Source organism: Amblyraja radiata, chromosome 14, assembly GCF_010909765.2.
Source record: "Amblyraja radiata isolate CabotCenter1 chromosome 14, sAmbRad1.1.pri, whole genome shotgun sequence".
Taxonomy (NCBI): Eukaryota; Metazoa; Chordata; class Chondrichthyes; order Rajiformes; family Rajidae; genus Amblyraja; species Amblyraja radiata.
The window spans coordinates 4,958,104-4,976,320 of record NC_045969.1 but is presented as its reverse complement, the minus strand read 5'-3'; the positions used below and the strand labels follow the sequence as shown (position 1 = coordinate 4,976,320).

Below are 18,217 nucleotides of genomic sequence, written 5' to 3'. Positions count from 1 at the left end.
CTGTGGACTTACCATCGCGGAGCTGGCTGACTTCGGAGGCTGTGGTGGCGCTGCGATTGCGGCTGCGACTCGACTTCGGAGGCTTCGGCCGCAGGCCCTGTGGACGGTAACATCGGGAGCTCACAGGTCCCTGGTTGGTGACCGGCTTTCGGGAGCACCAGCAGCAGCTTCCTCCGCCCTGAATTATGGGGCTTGAATTGGCCTGTTTGCGGGGCCTTTCATCGCCCGGCGCGGCTTAAAATCGGCCGCGGGATCTACCATCGCCCGGCGGGGGCTTCAACATTGAGAGCCTCGATCGCCTCGACGCAGCGGTTTGACTGCCTAACCGCGGGAGAAGAAGCAGGGAAAAGATAACATGAGGGGGGGGGGGGGGACAGCCCCATTCTCCCCCACCGCCTGGGATTTCCGCCAATCCCCCAGGGCGTAGATTTTGCTAACAAGGGGGTAAATTTGTTGATTCTGGATTTGTATATATTTTTTCTCGTTGACAAACTGTGTTTGGTTCTGGTATACCGGTATCTGTTCATCATTAGTTGTTCATAAATAAGTGAAATAACATTGTTATGTACTATTAAAGTTGCCAGGGGTAAACGGGACGAAAAAGATTGGGAACCCCCCCTGCTCGATGACTCCAGTGGTGGGGAACTGGAATTACAACAGACTTCACTTCAACAAAAAATAGGAACCTCTTATGCAAGATATTTCAACTTTATTGGATTCCACAACGGGGACATTATCTGTAACTTAAATGTTCAAGAGGAAGGGAGTCATCGGAGTAAAAAGTGTTTTATTGTCATGAACCAAAATGGAACAATGAAATTCTTACTTGCAACAGTACAACAGCTATGCAAACACAGTAAAGAGCAGACGCCATTGTAACAAGCATGAATCCAGTAATGGCGGAGTCTAGAAACAGAGGGCGCAGCCTCAGAATAAAAGGGCGTACCTTCAGAATAGAGACGAGGAGGACTTTCTTTAGCCAGAGAGGTGGTGAATCTGTGGAATTCATTGTCACAGTGGATTAGTCTGAACCTTCTGAACTTTGTAGTCGGCAGGGCAGTACGTACTCTGCATATCGCCGACTTGGCCAATTTTTCATTTTTATAATTTTAAAGCCAATTAACCTGCAAACCTGCAAACCTGTACGTCTTTGGAGTGTGGGAGGAAACCGAAGATCTCGGAGAAAACCCACGCAGGTCACGGGGAGAACGTACAAACTCCATACAGACAGCACCCGTAGTCGGGATCGAACCCAGGTCTCGGGCGCTGCATTTTGCTGTAAGGCAGCGACTCTACCACTGCGCCACCATGACTGCCCTGTCTGATTCAGATTCAGGGGGTTGTTAACAAATGAGTGCCGCATGAGTCTATAAGTTAGGAGAACAGACACAGCTGGTTCTAATGGGCTTCGAGTATTTCACAGTTCAAACCTACGGAGCAAAGGTATTACGCAACACCATCTTGGTGGCGTGGCGGTAGAGTTGCTGCCTTACAGCGCTCAGAGACCCGGGTTCGATCCTGACCATGGGAGCTGTCTGTATGGGGTTCGTATGTCCTCCCCGTGGGTTTGCTCCGAGATATTCGGTTTCCGCGCTGTGTCTTTAAACTAAATTAAAGAAATTGCTCCGATTTCCGCCTTCGCTTTTACCCTTGAAGCCTTTCCCTCTCAGTCTTGCTTCTGACCAGCATATCCCCCAGGCAAACGCAACTGGTCTACGATCTGTAAATGCACCCGAAATCCATGCACAACTTTCCAAGTAAAAATCAATAAAAAACATAAATTCTGTGCAGTTGATAAATTGCTCGCTGCCATGGAGGTTTATCAGTGGAACCCCCCCCCCCCCACCAATAATTTTCAAGGTTGCCTGAGAGACGTTTCTTCAGCTTTTTAATTTTTTTTGAAAACTTCAAAGGCAACTTATACTTAGAAAGGATGATAGGCACAAAATGCCCAAACTCAGCGAGACAGGCAGCATCTCCGGAGACAAGGAATAGGTGACGTTTCGGGTCGAGACCCTTCTTCAGTCTGAGTCTTCTCGACCCGAAACGTCACCTATTCCTTCTCGCCAGGGATGCTGCCTGTCTCGCTGAGTTACTCCTGCATTTTGTGTCTATCTTCAGTTTAAACCAGCATCTGCAGTTCCTTCCTGCACATTATTAGAAAAAATCGTTAGTTTCTGGATTCATATTTTTTTCTCTATTAGTGGATCCCAAAGTATCATGGAATATTCGCAAGACCATAAGACATCGGTGCAGAATTAGGCCATACGCTCCATCGAGTCTGCTCCACCATACAATCATGGTGGATCTATTTTCCCCCTCTCAACCCCATTCTCCTCCCTTCTCTCCGCCACCATTGACGCCTTTCCAATCAAGAACTGTCCATCTCCGCTTTGAAAACACCCAATGCCTTGGCTTCCACCGACACCTGTGGCAAAGAATTCCACAGATTCACCACCCTCCGGCTAAAGAAATTCCTACTCATCTCCTTTCTAAAGGTACATCCTTTAATTCTGGGGCTGTGCCCTCTAGCCCTGGACTCTCCCGCATACATTCATGCTTCTTCTCTAAGCATAGACCTATTCCTTTTCTCCAGAGATGGTGCCTGACCCGCTGTGTTACTCCAGCATTTTGTGTCTATCTTCGGTGTAAACCTGCATCTGCAGTTCCTTCCTACACAAGTTTGTAGGTTTATTAGCTTTGGCAAAATTATAAATTTCCCCTAGTGTGTAGAATAGTGCCTGTGTACGGGGTGACTGCTGGTCGGCACGGATGCGGTGGGCTGAGGGGCCTGTTTCTGCGCCGTAGCTCTAAAGTCTAAAGTTTAAAATCAGTAGGTGGATAATTTAGTGTGCACTTATAATCATGGTATTAAATCTAATAACATTAATAAAACAATTTTCATCGACAACATCACAGGAAAGAAGGTAGACAAAGAAAGCTGGAGAAACTCAGCGGGTGAGGCAGCATCTATGGAGCGAAGGAATAGACAACGTTTCGGGTCGAGACCCTTCTTCAGACTGATGTCGGGGGGGGGCGGGAAAAAGAAAGGAAGATGAGGAGACGGTGGGCTGTGGGAGAGCTGGGAAGGGGAGGGGAAGGAGGGAGAAGGCAAGGACTACCTGAAATTGGAGAAGTCAATGTTCATACCGCTGGGGTGAAAACTACCCAAGCGAAATATGAGGTGCTGCTCCTCCAATTTGCGGTGGGACTCACTCTGGCCATGGAGGAGGCCCGGGACAGAAAGGTCGGATTGGGAATGGGAGGGGGAGTTGAAATGCTGAGCCACCGGGAGATCAGGTTGGTTATTGCGAACTGAGCGGAGGTGTTGGGCGAAGCGATCGCCAAGCCTGCGCTTGGTCTCACCGATGTAGAGCAGTTGGCACCTGGAACAGCGGATACAGTAGATGATGTTGGAGGCGGTGCAGGTGAACCTCTGCCTCACCTGGAAAGACTGCTTGGGTCCTTGGATGGAGTCGAGGGGGGAGGTAAAGCGACAAGTGTAGCATTTCCTGCGGTTGCAAGGGAAAGTACCCGGGGAGGGGGTGGTTTGGGTGGGAAGGGACCTCTCTCACAGGAAAGGAGTGCAGTTTAGTTTATTGTCACGTGTACCGAGGTACGGTGAAAAGCTTCAGTCGGCAGAAAGACAACACATGATTACAATCGAGCCATTCACAGTGTATAGATACATGATAAGGGAATAACGTTAAAGGTAAAGCCATCAAAGTCCAAGTTTAAGAAGATCATAGTTAGGGTAAGAAATGTTACTGTAGGAGTGGGGATTTTAGAGTGTGGAGCGATTGTAATATGTGATTGTAGATCTACTGCGGTGGCCCGCATGCAAATGGCCGCCTGGGTTGGTGGCCATCTTGGATGTTGCTTAAAGAATCGAGGATGTCATTAGCGTTCGGCCGCGGAGCTGGAATAAGTCAGGGGTATGACGGCACATTCCTTCTAGCAGCCCGAGGCACCCGCGTTCATTATGGAGCGATGACCTTCCCCAATCAGCATCCGGTTTCCAGCGTTCAATAACATCGGGCGTTGGGGAGTTTATTTACTTGAGCAGCCTGGGTAAGGTGGGGGTGGCGTAGACTGTGGAGCAGCTGGAGACGTGAGACTATATGGTGGGGGTGGATCGCCAGCATCATCCATCTCTTGGTTGTGACTGTAGGGGGGAGGAGAAGGTGAGGCTGCAAAGAAACATAAAGAGCAATAAAAAGATATGAACCGAATTGGCAGCAATCCATATCCCCAAAAGAGTTTCCAGCTATATTAGAAAAAAGTCTGCTGCCTAGCACACACACACAAATATAAAAACTTGTTTAATAAATACTGAAGAATGTCTACTCTCAAGGATAGATATAAAAACTATTTTAATAAACACAGCGGCAGAGTTTCTGCCTCACAGTGCCAGGGACCGGGATCCGATCCTGACTACGGGTGCTGTCCGTACGGAGTTTGTACGTTCTCCCCGTGACCGCGTGGATTTTCTCCAGGTGCTCCAGTTTCCTTCCAAACTCCAAAGACATACTCTGTTAATTGGCTGGGTATGAATGCAAATTGCCCCTATTGAACCTAGGATGATGATTATGGGCGGGGATCGCCAGTCGGCACGGACCCAGTGGCCTGAAGGCCTGTTTCCGCACCGTATCTCTAAACTAAACTAAATTTAGGTAACGTAAACAATCTTCCCAATGGAGATCCATTGAATATCTTTACATAGAAACATAGAAACATAGAAAATAGGTGCAGGAGTAGGCCATTCGGCCCTTCGAGCCTGCACCGCCATTCAATATGATCATGGCTGATCATCCAACTCAGTATCCTGTACCTGCCTTCTCTCCATACCACCTGATCCCTTTAGCCACAAGGGCCACATCTAACTCCCTCTTAAATGTAGCCAATGAACTGGCCTCAACTTCCTTCTGTGGCAGAGAATTCCACAGATTCACCACTCTCTGTGTAAAAAATGTTCTTCTCATCTCAGTCCTAAAAGATTTCCCCTTCGTCCTTAAACTGTGACCCCTTGTTCTGGACTTCCCCAACATCGGGAACAATCTTCCTGCATCTAGCCTGTCCAACCCCTTAAGAATTTTGTACGTTTCTATAAGATCCCCCCTCAATCTTCTAAATTCTAGCGAGTACAAGCCGAGTCTATCCAGTCTTTCTTCATATGAAAGTCCTGACATCCCAGGAATCAGTCTGGTGAAACTTCTCTGTACTCACTCTATGGCAAGAATGTCTGTCCTCAGAATTTACTGGACTTTAATCAGACTTTACTGGACTTTATCTTGTACCAAACGCTGTTTCCATTACACTGTATCTGTACACAGTGCACAGCTTGATTGTAATCATGTATAGTCTTTCCACTGGTACACAAAATTGCTGGGGAAACTCAGCGGGTGCAGCAGCATCTATGGAGCGAAGGAAATAGGCGACGTTTCGGGCCGAAACCCTTCTTCAGACTGTTTCCACTGACTGGATAGCACGCAACAACAAAGCTTTTCACTGTACCTCGGTACACGTGACAATAAACTAAACTAACTGAACAATCATAATCAATAGAATTGAAACACAGTGGCAAAACTGCTAGAGATGCTGCCCCACAACACCAGAGATCTGGGTTCGATCCTGACCTCGGATGCTGTCTGTGTGGCGTTTGCAGCACGTTCTCCCTGTGACCATGCTCTATGCTTTATTTTAACATGTTCTATGTTGTATGTCTATGTTCTATTTTCTATGTTTATAAATTCATATGTCATAGGAGTGGATTTAGGCCAATCGACACATTCAAGCCTACTCAGCCATTCAATCGTGGCTGATCTATCTCCCCCTCTATATGTTCTATGTTCCACGCTCTGTTGTATGTTATACTTTCCATGTAAAAGATTTTCACTGTACCACGGTGCGCGTGACAGTAAACAAAACTGAAACTGAACTGAACTGATGTTGTATGTTCTATGTTCCATGTTCTAAGTTCTAAGTTCCATGTTCAATGTTCTATTTTGTGTTCTATATGGTATCTGTATGTTCTACACTCTATGCTCTATGTTATACTTCCTATGTTGTATGTTGTATGTTCTATGGTCCATGTTCCATGTTCCATGCGTTATGTTCTATATACAATATAGAGTCAAAGAGCCATAGAGTGATACAATGTGGAAACAGGCCCTTCGGCCCAACTTGCCCGCACCAGCCAACATATCCCAGCTGCACTAGTCCCGTCCCACCTGCCTGCGTTTGGTCCATATCGCTCCAAACTGTCCAAGTATGATCTATGTTCTGTTTACTATGTCCTGTGCCCCGTGCTCTATGTTTTATGTTCTATGTTCCATGCTATGACCTATATTCTATATTCCATGATCTTTGCACTATTTCCAAAATGATAACCGAGAAACAGATTGAAAGGAAGACACAAAATGCTGGAGTAACTCAGCGGGTCAGGCAGCATTTCTGGAGAGACGGAATGGGTGACGTTATCGGGTCGAGACCCTTCTTCAGACACGAAACCGACACCCATCCCTTCTCTCCAGAGATGCTGCCTGTCCCGCTGAGTTACTCCAGCGTTTTGTGTCTATCTTCGGTTTAAATCATCATCTGCAGTTCCTTCCGACACAACAGATAGAGAGATGGTAATTTGAGAAAGAGTTAGGCAGATGAAAACACCTTCACTTGATAGGTGTTTCTTCAAGCCGATGCTTACCGTTGAATCGCGTGACGGTATTGAGCTGAGGTCCCTGCATGACCCCCACACGCGAGTTCCAGTAGTTATTCATACACATGCCAAAGCAAATGGCAATGCCAGCGATGACTCCCAGGAGAATGATGATCCCAAATATCGCCGCTGCTATTTCTGTCCCTCTGTGCAAGAAATAAGAATAGTTTAAAATAATTGAAACATGGAAAATAGATGCAGGAGTTGGCCATTCGGCCCTTTGAGCCAGCACCACCATTCAATAGACAATAGACAATAGGTGCAGGAGTAGGCCATTCGGCCCTTTGAGCCAGCACCACCATTCAATAGACAATAGACAATAGGTGCAGGAGTAGGCCATTCGGCCCTTCGAGCCAGCACCGCCATTCAATGTGATCATGGCTGATCATCCCCAATCAGTACCCTATTCCTGCCTTCTCCCCATATCCCCTGACTCCGCTATCTTTAAGAGCCCTATCTAGCTCTCGCTTGAAAGTATCCAGAGAACTGGCCTCCACCGCCCTCTGAGGCAGAGAATTCCACAGACTCACAACTCTCTGTGAGAAAAAGTGTTTCCTCGTTTCCGTTCTAAAAGGCTTACCCCATAGTCTTGAACTGTGGCTCTGTTCTGGACTCCCCCAACATCTGGAACATGTTTCCTGCCTGTAGCGTTTCCAAACCCTTAATAATGTTATATGTTTCAATAAGATTCTCTCTCATCCTTTTAAATTCCAGAGAATACAAGCCCAGCCGCTCCATTCTCTCAGCATTTATGACAGTCCCGCCATACCGGGAATTAACCTTGTGAACCTATGCTGCACTCCCTCAATAGCAAGAATGTCCTTCCTCAAATTAGAGGACCAAAAAGTGTTTCCTCGTCTCCGTTCTTTGACTAAGTTGACCCTTTTATTTCTGCCTGCAGGCCGGGATAAACCCACGCTGCACTCCCTTCAATATGATCATGGCTGATCATCTAAAATCAGTACCTCGTTCCTGCTTTCTCCCCATTTCCCTTGATTCCTTTAGCTCTAAGAGCTATATCTAACTCTCTCTTGAAAACATCCAGTGAATTGGCCTCCACTGCCTTCTGTGGCAGAGAATTCCACGGGCTCACAACTCTCTGGCTGAAAATGTTTTTCCTCATCTCTGTCCTAAATGGCCTACCCCTTATTCTTAAACTGTGACCCCCTGGTTCTGGACTCCCCCAACATGGGGAACATTGTTCCTGCATCTAGCCTGTCCAATCCCTTAAGAATTGTATATGTTTCTATAAGAACCTCTATCATCCTTCTAAATTCCAGTGAATTGTCACAGGATGGAGATGCTATTGTCAATGATTAGGCATTTCCAAATATAAAAGTGGCAACCTCAATAAAAACTGTTGAAGTTTGGAGTCTGGGGAAGGGTCCCCACCTGAAACATTATCTGCCCAAAGAGAGACACAAAAAAACTGAAGTAACTCAGCGGGTCATAAGTTCTTGTTCATAAGTGATGGAAGCAGAATTAGGCCATTCAGCCCATCACGCCTACTCCCCCATTCAATCATGGCTGATCTGTCTTTCCCTCTCAACCTCATTCTTCTGCCTTCTCCCCATAACCCCTGACATCCGTACTAATCAAAAATCTATCTATCTCTGCCTTAAAAATATCAGCATCACTGGAGAAAAGGGAATTGGTGAAGTTTTGGGTCGAGACCATTCTTCAGACATACATTCAGAAGAAGTGGCTTGACCCGAAACGTCACGTGTTTATTTTCTTCAGAGATGCTGCCGGACCCATTGAGTTACTCCAGCACTCTGTATCTTTATGCCCCTGTCCCACTTAGGAAACCTGAACGGAAACCTCTGGAGACTTTGTGCCCCACCCAAGGTTTCCGTGCGGTTCCCGGAGGTTTTTGTCAGTCTCCATACCTGCTTCCACTACCTGCAACCTCTGGCAACCACCTGCAACCTCCGGGAACCGCACGGAAACCTTGGGTGGGGCGCAAAGTCTCCAGAGGTTTCCGTTCAGTTTTGCTAAGTGGGACAGAGGCATTAGCCTCTCTGTAGCTTTCCCAGAGTAGACAACAAACTGGCTTACCCACCCTCTGGTGGCTAAACTGTGGAATTGCAATTACAGATCAGTCAAGAAGTCACCTTCGATTTTCCAGCATCTGCAGTTCCTTCTTAAACTAATGTTGCATTTGGCTACTCCACTGTGAAATCTCCTCAAGGTATGCCTACTTTGAAGAAGTTCTCCTCCTCCCTCCGAAGCTCCTTTCTTCTCCCCGCCCCCCACCCCCCACCCCCCCACCCTACATCAGTCTGAAGAAGGGTTTTGGCCTGAAACGTTGCCTATTTCCTTCGCTCCATAGATGCTGCCGCACCCGCTGAGTTTCTCCAGCACTTTTGTCGACAGTCAAAAATAATGAAAAGGAATAGAACTGCAGATGCTGGTTTATACTAAAGTTAGACACAAAAATGCTGGTGCCAAGAGTGTTTGTTCAATTGTCCTATGTACCGAAACTGAACATTGTAATTCTTACCTGCAGCAGCACAATGGGTTTATAAATGCAATACTCAATAAATAAGATCATAAATAAACAAGAAAAGGGTCAATAAACAAACGAACAAATAAATAAATAAACAATATTAGTGCAAAACAAAACATAAGAGATAGACAATAGTATGGTCTCCATTTATTGACTATTTGAAGGGGTAGAATGGTTCGGCACGAGAAACTGACTGAAGCTCGAACTCAGGATTAGATGAAAAGTTATACTTAGTAATTCTCGAACCTATCTCTAATGTATTATTAGTAAATTATTCCATTCTTCTTTATTATGCCCTTTTTTCTCTCTTTTTTAATTCTCTATTTATGAAAAAAAAATAGAAGCAGTCATTAAATAACTGATAATATTAGTAATGTATGACTGATATACATGAAATGTTCTTACTATGTACTTGCTTCTAATAAAAATATTATAAAAAAAAAAAGACAATAGGTGCAGGAGTGGGCCATTCAGCCCTTTGAGCCAGCACCACCATTCAATGTGTTCATGGCTGATCATCCACAATCAGTACCCCGTTCCTGCCTTCTCCACATATCGCCTGACTCCGCTATCTTTAAGAGCCCAATCTAGCTCTCTCTTGAAAGTATCCAGAGAACCGTCCTCCACCGCCCTCTGAGGCAGAGAATTTCACAGACTCACAACTCTCTGTATGAAAAAGTGTTGCCTCGTCTCCGTTCTAAATGGCTCACCCCTTATTCTTAAACTGTGGCCCCTGGTTCTGGACTCCCCATACACTAGTGTTCCCACGCTAAACTAAAAGCATCCCAGGCAAAAGTAATACTATTTGTACATGTACAGGTCAAAGTTGGCTTTCAGCCAGGAACAGTGTCCTGAAATGTTCTTGTTCAAGAATGCCGCAGTCAATTAGTTAACACTCACCGCCGTTTCATTCCAATGACAGAGAAATGACAAATGCATTATCGACTTTGAAGACAGCCTCTCCAAAAATCCTTGTGCGGCCTTATCGTGGTGTAAAAATCTCCAGGATCGGACATCAACACAGTCGAGAATTATTCCCTACTCCGGCTTGTACATGAACAAACTGGCAGCGGACAGGACAGGTAGAGGAGGGAGCACACACACACACTGTACACACACAGTATTGCTCTGTAATAAGTCCAGCAAGCGTGTGGACATTAAAACAGGTAGCGACCAGCAATAGCCATTGTCCCAATTATATCTCCCATCGGAGTGTGACGTGCGGAGGACTTTTCAAACATTTCCCCATATTGAGTAAACTTCCTTATGGGATGGACAATGAATTAAAGATCGCTTTTCATTAGCAGCAGGAGGGGGAAATTAACTATTCATCGCATGGGGCTTCCCGTGAGTGTGAGCTTAATTTACTGTGGGTGCCAATTAAGTGCTTTGTCCGCTGTTTCCGCAGCAACAGATAACAAACCTTCTTGAGGCCGTAAAATACATACCTTCTGGTGTCATGGTGTCAGGGCGTAGAACAGAGGAGGGTTCGGCTTGCTGCTTGACAGGAGCTTGGTGTTTTTGAAGGAGTGCCAGGACTAGAGGGTGTGAGCTATAGGGAGAGGTTGAGCAGGCTGGGATTCTTCCTTGGAGCGCAGGAGGATGAGGAGGTGATCTTATAGAGGTGTATAAAAATCATGAGAGGAATAGATCGGGTAGATGCACAGAGTCTCTTGCCCAGAGTAGGTGAATCGAGAACCAGAGGGCACAGGTTTCAGGTGAGGGTGGGGAAAGATTTAATAGGAATCTGAGAGGTAGATTTTTTCACTCAGAGGGTGGTGGGTGTGTGGAACAAGCTGTTTGAGGAGGTAGTTGAGGCAGGTACTATCCTAACGTTTAAGAAACATTTAGACAGGTACATGGATAGGATAGGACCAAACACAGGCAGGTGGGACTAGTGTAGATGGGGCATATTGGCCGGTGTGGGCAAGTCGGGCCTAAGGGCCTGTTTCCACGCTGTATCACTCTATGACTCGATGAGAACCTGAATCATTAGTACAGTGGATCCTCCCATAATTTTGGTGTCATTTTCACTTTACTTCACGCATACATATAAAATACTTCACAGTGGCAATTCTGAAACCAATAACCAATTTACCAAACCTTCTCCATTCCAAGCTGTGGTCTGGCAGGTGAATCTGTGGAATACTTTTCCACAGACGGCTGTGGAGGCCAAGTCAATGGATATTGTCAGATTCTTGATTAGCACGGGTGTCAGGGGTTGTGGGGAGAAGGCAGGAGGATGGGGTTGAGAGGGAGAGATAGATCAGCCATGATCGAATGGCGGAGTAGACGTGATGGGCTGAATGGCCTAATTCTGCTTCCATCACTTATGAACCTGCACTTATGACTCGCTGAGTTACTTCAGTTTTTTTGTGTCTCTCTTTGGGCAGATAATGTTTCAGGTGGGGACCCTTCCCCAGACTCCAAACTTCAACAGTTTTTATTGAGGTTGCCACTTTTATATCTGGCTGATCTGTCGTGTCTTCTTTCGTGTCCATCTACCATGTTTCAAATGTTGACCTCGCTGTCATTGTCCGTCCTGAAGAGGACGCAAGGTTCCGGCGACAATCAGTGGGAGCCATCACTTGTTGCAGTAGATGATGTTGGTAGCAGAATTAGCTCAGGATACTCCCAGTTCCCAGCCCTGCGACATGGACACTTCTACTATGGGGCCATTCTGCTCCGAGAACTAATGAACTCATTTTCAGTTTACATTTAGGCATTTCTTTTTGCTTCCACTATGCGGTTTTTAGTTTTTAGAGATACAATAGACAATAGACAACAGGTGTAGGAGTAGGCCATTCGGCCCTTCGAGCCAGCACCGCCATTCAATGTGATCATGGCTGATCATCCCCAATCAGTACCCCGATCCTGCCTTCTCCCCATATCCCCTGACTCCGCTATCTTTAAGAGCCCAATCTAGCTCTCTCTTGAAAGCATTTAGAGAACCCGCCTCCACCGCCCTCTGAGGCAGAGAATTCCACAGACTCACAACCCTCTGTGAGAAAAAGTGTTGCCTCGTCTCCGTTCTAAATGGCTCACCCCTTATTCTTAAACTGTGGCCCCTGGTTCTGGACTCCCCATACACTAGTGTTCCCACACTAAACTAAAAGCATCCCAGGCAAAAGTAATACTATTTGTACATGTACAGGTCAAAGTTGGCTTTCAGCCAGGAACAGTGTCCTGAAATGTTCTTGTTCAAGAATGCCGCAGTCAATTAGTTAACACTCACCGCCGTTCCATTCCAATGACAGAGAAATGACAAATGCATTATCGACTTTGAAGACTTTGAAGACCGTCTTTGTTCTAAATGGCTTACTCCTTATTCTTAAATTGTGTGGCCCCTGGTTCTGGACTCCCCCAACATCAGGAGCATGTTTCCTGCTTCTAGCGTGTCCAAACCCTTAATACTACAAAGCATGAAAGCAGGCCCTTCGGCCCAGCGAGTAAGCAGCAACCATCGATCACCTCGCACACTCGCACACGGGGTACTGATTGTGGATGATCAGCCATGATCACATTGAATGGCGGTGCTGGCTCGAAGGGCCGAATGGCCTATTCCTGCACCTATTGTCTATTGTATAATCCTCTATTAACCCACTTCTGCATCATGCACACCAGGTGGCAATTGTCCTACAAACCTGCTCGTCTTTGGGATGTGGGAGGAAACCGGAGCAGGGAGAAACGTGCAAACTCCGTACAGACAAGCACCCGTGGTCAGGATCGAACCCGGGTCTCTGGCGCTGTGAGGCAGCGACTCTACCACTGCACCACCGTGCCACCCAGATCTCTTTCTCGCTTGTTCCCCACCATGGAAAAAAAGATGGATAACGATTCAAAGACTAGCACTGAGGAGCAGAAAGACAGACGAGAATGCAGATAATCAACAGTGCGCAATTATCAGACGAACTGGAGTTTAGTTTAGTTTGGAGATACAGCGCGGAAACAGGTTCTTCGTCCCACCGAGTCCGCGCCGACCAGCGATCCCCCCCCCCCCCCCCCCCGCACACGAGCACTGTCTTACACACACTCGGGGCAATTTACAATTTTATTGAAGACAAATTAACCTACAAACCTGCAGGTCTTTGTAGCGTGGGAGGAAACCGGAGCACCTGGAGGAAACCCACGCAGGTTACGGGGGGAACGTGCAAACTCCGCGCAGACAGCACCCGTAGTCAGGATTGAACCCGGGTCTCTGGCGCTGTGAGGCAGCAACTCTACCGCTGCGCCACCGTTCCACCCTGGAGCAATGAAACTCTTACCTGCTGCAGATTTACAGGCAGATTGAAAGCGACCACACAACAAACACATACACAATGCGTTATCAGTGCTCTGTATAAAAACAATTCACCTCCATTTAACTTTTCCCCATTCACCCTAAATCTACCCCCTCTTGCACTTGCTAACTCCACCTTGATTCCCCTTATGTCCCAAAATCTCAACCCCTCTCTCCCCCCACTCCCCCTTTCCCTCTCTCCCCCTCCCTCTCCCTCACTCCACCCTCCTCTCCCTCTCTCCCTCTATCTCTCTATCTCTCTCTCCCCCTCTCTCTCTCCCCCCTCCCCACCCCTTCCCCTTCTACCCCCCCTCTTCCTCCCTCTCCTCTCCCTTCCCCTCTTTTTCTCCTCCGCCCTCTCTCTCCCGATCTCCCTCCCCCTCTTTACCTCTCCTCTCCCTCTATCCCTCTATCCCTCTCCCTCTCCCCCCCTCTCTCTCGCTCTATCCCTTTCTCTCTCTCTCTCCCTCTATCCCTCTTCCCCTGTCCCTTTCTCTCCCTTCCCCTCTCCCTCCCTCCCCCTCTCTCTCCCTTTATCCCTCTCTCTCACTCCCTCTATCCCTCTCCCCCTGTCCCTCTCCCTCCCTCTCCCCCTCTCTCCCCCTCTCTCAGCCCGAATACACTTAAAGACTCAGCCTTCCTATCTCAGGGTTAGAGAATTCCAAAAATTCACAGGCTTCTGAGAAAAAAAATCCTCCTCCCCTCAGTCATAAAAGAAGATCTTTGTATCGTGCAACCAAGCACAGTTCTTGATGCACTGCAAACATTCTGCCATCATCCAGCCGTCCAGACGCCATCAATATCTGATATTTTTTCAGTAATATGTGGAAAAAGTGCAAAAAATGAAATGACATCAACTGTTCTATCGGGCAGTTGTTACTTTTTTCCCCCTAGTCCTCGGAGCAGAGTAAGGCCATTCGGCCCATCAAGTCTACCCCGCCATTCAATCATGACTGACCTATCCCTCCCTCCTAACCCCATTCTCTCCATAACACCGACACCCATACTAACCAAAAATCTGTCAATCTCCGCCTTCAATATGTCCATTGACCTGGCCTCCACAGCCGTCTGTGGCAATGAATTCCGCAGTTTCGCCACCCTCTGGCTAAACGGGTGGCACAGCGGTAGAATTGCTGCCTTACAGCGCATGCAGCGCCAGAGCCCCGGGTTCGATCCTCACCTCGGGTGCTGTCTGCGCGGAGTTTGTACGTTCTCCCCCTGACCCGCGTTGGGTTTTCTCCGAGATCTTCGGTTTCGTCCCAGGAAGAGGACTGAACTTCGGTGCCTTCCCTCACAGTGAGAAACATTGACTCCGCTGTGTGGGGATGTCTATGTTAAAGTCTATCGTGTGTTGTGTTCTTTTTTATTCGTATGGCTGTATGGTGACCACAAATTTCACTGTATCAATTGGTGCATGTGGCAATAAATGTCCCTTGTCTCTCTTGTCTCTTGTCACTCCAAAGACGTACAGGTTTGTAGGTTGATTGGCTTGGTATAAATGTAAAAATTGTCCCTAGTGTCTAGGATAGTCCTTCTACAGTTGTACAGAGCCCTAGTGAGACCACACCTGGGGTATTATGTGCAGTTTTGGTCCCCTAATTTGAGGAAGGACATTCTTGCTATTGAGGGAGTGCAGCGTAGGTTTACAAGGTTAATTCCCGGGATGGCGGAACTGTCATATGCTGCGAGAATACATAGATACATAGATACATAGAAAATAGGTGCAGGAGTAGGCCATTCGGCCCTTCGAGCCTGCACCGCCATTCAATATGATCATGGCTGATCATCCAACTCAGTATCCCGTACCTGCCTTCTCTCCATACCCCCTGATCCCTTTAGCCACAAGGGCCACATCTAACTCCCTCTTAAATATAGCCAATGAACTGGCCTCAACTACCCTCTCTGGCAGAGAGTTCCAGAGATTCACCGCTCTCTGTGTGAAAAATGTTTTTCTCATCTCGGTCTTAAAGGATTTCCCCCTTATCCTTAAGCTGTGACCCCTTGTCCTGGACTTCCCCAACATCGGGAACAATCTTCCTGCATCTAGCCTGTCCAACCCCTTAAGAATTTTGTAAGTTTCTATAAGATCCCCCCTCAATCTCCTAAATTCTAATGAGTATAAGCCGAGTCTATCCAGTCTTTCTTCATATGAAAGTCCTGACATCCCAGGAATCAGTCTGGTGAACCTTCTCTGCACTCCCTCTATGGCAATAATGTCCTTCTTCAGATTTGGAGACTGTAGATGGTTTATGCATGCAACCTATAATGTAGCTACCTCATCACCACTAACCACGCCCCATCATATTAGTATAACTGTGGGGCCCCACTACCCTATGAGGACTGTTGAAGATGTTGCCGCCCAGGTCGGACAAGCTACGGTGTTTTCCGTCCTCGATGCCAGGAGTTCATTTTGGCAAATACCCCTGGACAAACGTTCCTCGGACTTAACCACATTCGGTACGCCCTTCGGCAGGTTTAAGTTCTTGCGGATGCCGTTCGAGCTGCTGGCGGTGGTGTTCGCGTGTTCAAAGTTTAAGGACTTCCTCTTTGGCACCAGGTTCACCGTTGAGACGGATCACCAACCCCTGGTGACGATACTTAACAAGCCTATACACTGCGCTCCAGCCAGGTTGCAGCGGATGATGCTGCAGCTACAGCGCTTTGACTTTTAAATCGTTTATAAGAGGGGCACCGAGATGCATGTGGCTGACGCGCTGTCCCAGGCCCCCCGGACCTGCTGCGACCAGCACCCCTTCAAGCAGGCAGACCTACAGGTACTGAACGTAAACTTCATCCCTTCCAAGCAGCTCCAGTGCCTGGTTGAGCACACCGCTAACGACCCTGACCTGCAACAGCTTGCTGCTGTCATCAAGCGCGGGTGGCCTATCAAACGGACTTCATTACCTGCTGGCGTCCACCCCTATTTTCTGGTCCGCGATGAGTTGGTCCTCCGGGACGGTATTATTATCAAGGGACACAAAGTGGTCGTCCCTGCCTCGCTGCATGGTTTGTACTTCGACGCCGCCCACATGGGGCATCCCGGGGCAGATGCCACTATCTCGCATGCCCAGGAACAATATTACTGGCCGGGCATGGCTAAGTACATCAAGGCCAGGGTGGATTCCTGTCCGGACTGCAACTCTCTTGCCCCGCATCAGCAGAGACAGCCGCTTCTACAACAGCCTGCCCCTGACATGCCCTGGTCTTCACTGGCTGCCGATATTTTCGACTGGCGTGGGAAACAGTACCTTGTGCTGGTAGACTCTTACTCAAATTGGTTCGAGGTGGACCTCCTCCCTGCCATCACCTCCGAGATGGTGATCAGTAAGCTACGCCGTCACTTTGCCACGTTTGGTTCCCCTGTCCGGCTGCAGACAGACAACGGCCGCCAGTTCACCAGCGCCGAATTTCAAGCTTTCGCTGCGAAGTGGAACTTCAATCATTTCACCAGCAGCCCGGAGTACCCGCAGAGCAATGGACTGGCTGAACGGGCGGTCCGCAGCGCAAAGCACTTGCTTGAACAATCCCGTCTCTCCAACGGTGATTTCTATCAGGGTCTCCTGAACCTTCGGAATATTTCCAGTGACAGTACAATGCGATCCCCTGCCCAACGCCTCATGTCCCGAGTTATTCGCCCTCCGATGCCGATCGCCCAGCAGTCCCTGATGCCCAAAGTCCTGCAGCCTGCTGATGTCCAGCAACGAATTGCCCAGAAGCACGAAATCCAGCGCCGCTCGCACGACAAATCCTGCCGCCCCCTATCCCCACTGCTGCCTGGACAGGTCGTCCGTTTGCAGACGTCTACCGGCTATTCCCGACTAGCCACCGTGGTCGGGTTCGACAGCGCGCCATGGTCTTACCTGGCGGATTTTGAGGGGACTGTATACCGACGCAGCCGCCAGCACCTGTTGCCGGTCAACGAGCCCAAACCACCTCCTGCGATTCCGTATACCCCTCCGTCGCGTGTCGAGCCTTCCTCAACTAACTTACCCTCTGCTCCCTGCATGCCACGGTCGGTCCGTTTGCCTCGGGCACCTCCCCCTGCTCTTCCTGGGTTCGCTCCTCAGGCTCTGTTGTCCCCTGTCAGGTCTTCTCTCTCTTCGACTTCTACTCATTCTACCCCTTCTGTTTCACCTGGCTCACCTGTGCCTCTCCGTTCCCCTTCCAAGCTTGGGTCTCCACCCACCTTCTCTCCCCGTCCTGTTTCTGTTCCTGTCCCTCCTCCTATTCTTTCGGGTGGGGAGGGTGAGGGTGCTGTGCGCACTCGTTTGTGTCGGATTGTAAAACCCCCGGCTCGATACGGAGAGTTCGCTTAGCTCTGCAGGTTCTGTATAACCAACCTGCCATTGCTGTAACTTGTTTAAATTGTAAGGGGAAGAATGTAGATGGTTTATGCATGCAACCTATAATGTAGCTACCTCATCACCACTAACCACGCCCCATCATATTAGTATAACTGTGGTATCCTCCCTTTGTTCCTCCCACTAGGTCCCAGTACGCCTGAAGGCTGGATGCAGTCAGTGCTGGGACGTGTGTGCCATGTGCTATAATAAACTCCTAGTAAAGGTTACAGTGTGTCAGCTATCACTCCTTTACAGAGACCAAAAACTGTACGCAATATTCCAGGTGTGGTCTCACCAAGGCCCTGTACAACTGCAGTAGAATCTCCCTGCTCCTATACTCAAATCCTTTTGAGTATAGGAGCAGGGAGCGG

General features: G+C 48.1%; 1 protein-coding gene across 2 annotated transcripts; it reads right to left on the bottom strand.

Annotated features, from left to right (window-relative positions):
- Positions 1-3,683: 3,683 nt before the first annotated feature.
- Positions 3,684-13,684, bottom strand: cyyr1 (cysteine and tyrosine rich 1). 2 transcript variants are annotated; one of them, XM_033032385.1, is made up of 3 exons: positions 13,303-13,684; positions 6,704-6,861; positions 3,684-4,190 (listed from the first exon to the last, which is right to left on the bottom strand). In XM_033032385.1, the coding sequence occupies exons 1-3, from the start codon at positions 13,536-13,538 to the stop codon at positions 4,051-4,053; spliced, it is 534 nt and encodes a 177-aa protein (XP_032888276.1). In that variant the 5' UTR covers positions 13,539-13,684; the 3' UTR covers positions 3,684-4,050. The 2 variants fall into 2 exon arrangements, with proteins under 2 accessions (XP_032888276.1, XP_032888277.1); XM_033032386.1 differs by lacking the exon at positions 13,303-13,684 and adding an exon at positions 10,125-10,786.
- Positions 13,685-18,217: the final 4,533 nt, after the last annotated feature.

Coding starts and splice junctions, on each gene's coding strand:
- cyyr1 (XM_033032385.1), bottom strand. CDS start 13,538: ATGTGTTTGTTGTGTGGTCGCTTTCAATCTGCCTGTAAATCTGCAGCA. Junction 6,862..13,302: donor CACGCTACAAAGACCTGCAG/GTTTGTAGGTTA, acceptor TTTCTTGCACAG/AGGGACAGAAATAGCAGCGG. Junction 4,191..6,703: donor TACCGTCACGCGATTCAACG/GTAAGCATCGGC, acceptor GTTTCTTTGCAG/CCTCACCTTCTCCTCCCCCC.